The sequence below is a fragment of the Austrofundulus limnaeus genome, unplaced genomic scaffold (genome assembly GCF_001266775.1).
Source record: "Austrofundulus limnaeus strain Quisiro unplaced genomic scaffold, Austrofundulus_limnaeus-1.0 Scaffold883, whole genome shotgun sequence".
NCBI lineage: Eukaryota > Metazoa > Chordata > Actinopteri > Cyprinodontiformes > Rivulidae > Austrofundulus > Austrofundulus limnaeus.
The window spans coordinates 16,541-22,257 of record NW_013953285.1 but is presented as its reverse complement, the minus strand read 5'-3'; the positions used below and the strand labels follow the sequence as shown (position 1 = coordinate 22,257).

Sequence of the window (5,717 nt, the reverse complement as noted above, 5' to 3'; positions counted from 1 at the left end):
ACACACACACACACACACACACACACACACACACACACACACACACACACACACTCACACACACTCTGTTGTCTTGCTTTAGTGTACAAAGCTGCAAAACTGGTGGAGTCGGAGTCTGAAGTAGCGGAGGAGCTGATTGGTTACCTGGAAGCTGCAGCCTCAGATAGTTTGGAGCAAAGGGGCATTAACAGGTAACACACCTGCTAATGAGTTCAGTAGAGCTGTTCTGAGTTGACGAAACTAAATAAAACACATCAGAGCTGCTCAGGACTGAAGATGAACATCAGGAATAAAGTTTCAGTGCTAACAAGCTGAGCCACAATAACAGATATGTTTTTATTATTTTTAGACTCTCCATCTTTAGAAGCTTTAAAGTGATGTATTTTGTTGAAGTTCAGTGATTTATAGCCTGGAAACAAACGAGTGTTGTTTAGGAGAGCGCCGGTTTGAAAACAGGATGTTTATTTGTCGGGAGTGATGTCATCAGAAAATCCCGCCTTTTCTCCAAGCTTCACACTGACTCTAACATCATATGTAGAGATTTCCTGGTTCTGCTGCAGCTGCAGAGAAAAATGTCCAAATTTTGATGGATGAATATGAACTATGGGGAAAAAAAATCAGTATTTTCTATTTTTTGCCGTTTTGCAGCTCAGGTCTTGTGTTTTTAGAGTTTATGGATTTTGTTTTATTATAATTTTCAGATACAGTCTGATTTTTTATTTTATTTCGCTGCTGTGAACCTTTCCATCACTGTTAACTGCACGAGTATTACCTGTGTTAATATGTGTGCTGGTTAAATGTAGTCTAGTCCATATAAAAGTGATGTTCTCATTCTTTCTTCAGGTCGTCATACGATGCAGCTCAGGAGTGGGCGGGGCCTGTTCAGTTCTGTCAGCTACACGGTTTGAGGCTCAGTCCGGTTTATCCCAGCCACTGTGCTGAGGATGGAAACTTCATCCACTTCTTAGTGTTTGTGCAGCTTCACAACTACCCACCTCAGCAGGTACACACACACACACTCACACTCACACACACACACACACACACACACACACACTACAGTCTGTGCTTCATAAGGTCACACAGAAACAGGATAAAAGTCAGATTAACTAATCCATCATTTTTAAAGAGTATTCATGTTTTACAGTGATGGTATTTCGGTTTTGTTCTCTTCTGACCATATTTGGCTCTTCCTTTAGGTCCGGTCCCTGGTCTCTCAGTTTGGCCACTCGCTAGAGGCCCACCTGAATCTGGTGTTTCAGGACTTGCAGGTTCACAGTCACAGAACAGACCCTGACAAACATTTAGGATCTCTGGGGACAGAAGAGACTTCTGAGAATCTGGAACATCCTGTGGAGGTGTTCCAGGTCCTCCTTCAGAGCCAGGAAGAGCCTGTACCATGCCGGTACCTCCTGCACAAGGCCCTGGACCAGCGATGTCCGGTTCTAGCAGTACTGGCTGCCTGTGTGCAGGTACATGTCGTCTCCAGCACTGCTACACCGCATTTCATCATTTTAATAAACACGTTTGTCTTATTACAAAGTTACAGGGGTTAGAGAATGAAACTGAAACACCTGTCATTTTAGTGTGGGAGGTTTCATGGCTACATTGGACCAGCCTGGTGGTCAGTCTTCATTAATTGCACATTGCACCAGTAAGAGCAGAGTGTGATGATTCAATTAGCAGGGTAAGAGCACAGTTTTTCTCAAAATATTGCAATGCACTCAACATTATGGGTGGCATACCAGAGTTCAAAAGAGGACAAATTGTTGGTGCACGTCTTGCTGGTGCATCTGTGACCAAGACGGGAAGTCTTTGTGATGTATCAAGAGCCACAGTATCCAGGGTAATGTCAGCATACCACCAAGAAGGATCAACCACATCCAACAGGATTAACTGTGGACGCAAGAAGAAGTTGTCTGAAAGGGATGTTATGATCTAAAACCAGGTATTTCAGTTTAATTGTCTAACCCCTTTACATTCAACTTTTCCATGGATGACACTCTACTTTAGAAAAACTGAAGAAATCTTTGTAGCTCCACACAATCCATTCAGCTCCCAGTTCTATTCAATCGGTCGCGATCTACCTGAATTACTGTAAAACTATCAGGTTAATTGGTTGAACAAACGGATACATTTGCATTTAGATTTAATCTGTGTCGTGGAAATCTTTATTTTACAGAGATCCAAGAATAAAAATTACTCCGTGAAATGGTCAACAGGATTTATTGCAATCTGCAAGACACACATGATGTCACACAGGGCAGTGGTACAAAATGTGTGCACTGAGGCAGTGTTGAATACATGCATTTATACAGTATGTTATCCAAACAGACAAAACTGGGCCAAGAAGAGAATGGTGTTTGATAAACAGCAACAAGAAGGATTATTTCTAAACATATATTTTCCTGATCTTAAAACACTTTGTCAGAGAGAAAACAGAAGATAAAGAGTAAAATCATAAAACATGATGACATTGTAAGATGAGCAAAAGAAGTCACTGACTCTTGGCCTGAGAAGAAATGTAGGACTTTAAAGGATAATTCATTTTTTCCAAGACACTTCCTTCCTCTTGATCAAACATTGATCACTAAAATAAATTTGGAAAAATAATTGTCATTCTTGTTCATTCATGTCATGTTCTGGTCTCCGAATGGAGGCGTGTGGGAAAGAATTGTCTTGGAAAAATAAATTATCCTTTAGCCAAGCTTTAGAAATCAGAGCAGCTGATGGCTGATTTTCAATATTTATTGTTTTTTTTACTTTAATTTCAAACAATATAATTACTTAATTTAAATAAAATTGAATTTAAGAACACTATGCAAAATGTGTACATTTAAAGAAAGCTTATAATATAGAAAATAAGAACTAAACAGTGGTCTACTTTATACTGATTGTGAGACTCTGCTGCTGCTACTTCTTCATCTTTCTATTTGGTAATTATTTAGGTAAAAACAGGCGTGAAACATTTTTTTTACAGCATGGGCTGAGTGAATGAGTCAGCTGATTAACTGGTCCACCTGTAGTTAGATAAAGCTAAATGTAGTTTTCTGTAGTTTTCTGTGGTTACCTGTAGTTACTTGACTTTAACTGTAGTTGCTTGTAACCTGTATTTAACTGTAGTTATCTATAGTCAACTGAAGCTGACTGTGGTTAGCTATAGTTATCTGTAGTTACATGTAATTAACCGTAATTATATGTAGATACCTATAATTAACTGAAATTATCTGTAGTTACCTATAGTTAACTGTAGTTACCAATAATTAGCTCTATTTTTCTGTAGTTACCTAGGATTAACTGTAGTTATCTGTTGTTACATACTGTATAATTAACTGTAGTTATCTGTAGTTAACTGTAATTACCTATGATTAGCAGTAGTTATCTGTAGTTAATTAGCTGTAGTTTTCTGTAGTTACCTATAATTACCTGTAGTTAACTGTAATTACCTATAAATAGCTGTAGTTACCTGTAGTTACCTAGAATTAAATGTAGTTACCCATAGTTACCTATAATTAACTTTAATTATATGTAGTTACCTATAATTATCTGTAGTTATCTGTAGTTATCTATAATTAATTGCAGTTATCTGTAGTTACCTATGGTTAACTGTAGTTATCCATAGTTATCTGTAGTTACCTGTAATTACCTGTAGTTAACTGTACTTACCTATCATGAACTGTAGTTTTCTGTAGTTAACTGTAGATACATATAATTGACTGTAGTTATCTGTAGTTACCTATAATTGACTGTAGTTATCTGTAGTTAGCTATAATTAACTGTAGTTATCTGTAGTTAGCTATAATTAACTGTAGTTATCTGTAGTTAGCTATAATTAACTGCAGTTATCAGTAGTTACATATAGTTACCTATAATTAACTGTAATTATATGTAGTTACCTGTAGTTATCTGTAGTTACCTATAATTAATTGCAGTTATCTGTAGTTACCTATAGTTAACTGTAGTTATCCATAGTTATCTGTAGTTACCTGTAATTACCTGTAGTTAACTGTAGTTACCTATAATGAACTGTAGTTTTCTGTAGTTAACTGTAAATACATATAATTGACTGTAGTTATCTGTAGTTACCTATAATTAACTGTAGTTATCAGTAGTTAGCTATAATTAACTGCAGTTATCTGTAGTTAGCTATAATTACCTATAATTAACTGTAAATATATGTAGTTACCTATAATGAACTGTAATAATACGTAGTTACCTATAATGAGCTGTGGTTGTCTGTAGTTACCTATAATTAACTGTAGTTCTCTGTAGTTACCTATCATTAACTCTAGCTATCTGTAGTTGCCTATACTTACCTATAATTAACTGTAATTATATGTATATACTTATAATAACCAGTGGTTATCTGTAGTTGCCTATAAAAAACTGTAGTTATCTGTAGTTAACTTTAGTTACCTATAATTAACTGTAGTTAGCTGCAGTTAATTGTAGTTACATATAATTAACTGTGGTTAACTATAATTAACTGTAGTTAGCTGCAATTAATTGTAGTTACATATAATTAACTGTGGTTAACTATAATTAACTGTAGTTATCTGTAGTTACCTGTAATTAGCTATAATTAACTGTAATTATATATAGTTACCTATAATTAACTGTAGTTACCTATAATTAGCTTTAGTTATATGTAGTTATCTTTAATTAACTAGTTATTTGTTGTTAACTGTAGTTACCTATAGTTAACTGTAGTTATCTGTAGTTATCTGTAGTTACCTATAGTTAACTGTAGTTATTTAGTTACCTATAAATAACTGCAGTTATCTGTAGTTATCTATAATCAACTGCAGTTATCTTTAATTACCTATAGTTACCTATAATGAACTATACTTATCTATAGTTACCCATAGTTAACTGTAGTTATCTGTAGTTACCTATAGTTAACTGTAGTTATTTAGTTACCTATAAATAACTGCAGTTATCTGTAGTTATCTATAATCAACTGCAGTTATCTTTAATTACCTATAGTTACCTATAATGAACTGTACTTATCTGTAGTTACCTATAATTAACTGTAGTTACCTATAATTAGCTTTAGTTATATGTAGTTATCTTTAATTAACTGTAGTTATTTGTTGTTAACTGTAGTTACCTATAGTTAACTGTAGTTAGCTGTAGTTACCTATAAACACTGTAGTTATTTAGTTACCTATAAATAACTGCAGTTATCTGTAGTTTTCTATAATCAACTGCAGTTATCTTTAATTACCTATGGTTACCTATAATGAACTGTACTTATCTGTAGTTACCTATAATTAGCTTTAGTTATATGTAGTTATCTTTAAATAACTAGTTATTTGTTGTTAACTGTAGTTACCTATGGTTAACTGTTGTTAACTGTAGTTACCTATGGTTAACTGTAGTTATCTGTAGTTACCTATAAATAACTGTAGCTATCTGTAGTTACCTATAAATAACTGCAGTTATCTGTAATCACCTATAAATAACTGTAGTTATCTGTAGTTACCTATAAATAACTGTAGTTATCTGTAGTTATCTATAATCAACTGCAGTTATCTTTAATTACCTATAGTTACCTATAATGAACTGTACTTATCTGTAGTTAGTTATCTATAATCAACTGCAGTTATCTTTAATTACCTATAGTTACCTATAATGAACTGTACTTATCTGTAGTTAGTTATCTATAATCAACTGCAGTTATCTTTAATTACCTATAGTTACCTATAATGAACTGT

The 5,717-nt window shown here is 34.1% G+C and overlaps 1 protein-coding gene across 1 annotated transcript in view; it reads left to right on the top strand.

The window, feature by feature from the left end:
* spg11 (SPG11 vesicle trafficking associated, spatacsin) overlaps nucleotides 1-5,717 on the top strand; it is a 39,131-nt gene that overhangs the window by 18,171 nt on the left and 15,243 nt on the right. Inside the window, exons 23-25 of the mRNA XM_014029318.1 lie at nucleotides 83-191; nucleotides 844-1,003; nucleotides 1,200-1,472. Coding sequence (XP_013884772.1) covers nucleotides 83-191; nucleotides 844-1,003; nucleotides 1,200-1,472 — 542 coding nt within the window. The remainder of the gene's footprint in view (nucleotides 1-82; nucleotides 192-843; nucleotides 1,004-1,199; nucleotides 1,473-5,717) is intronic.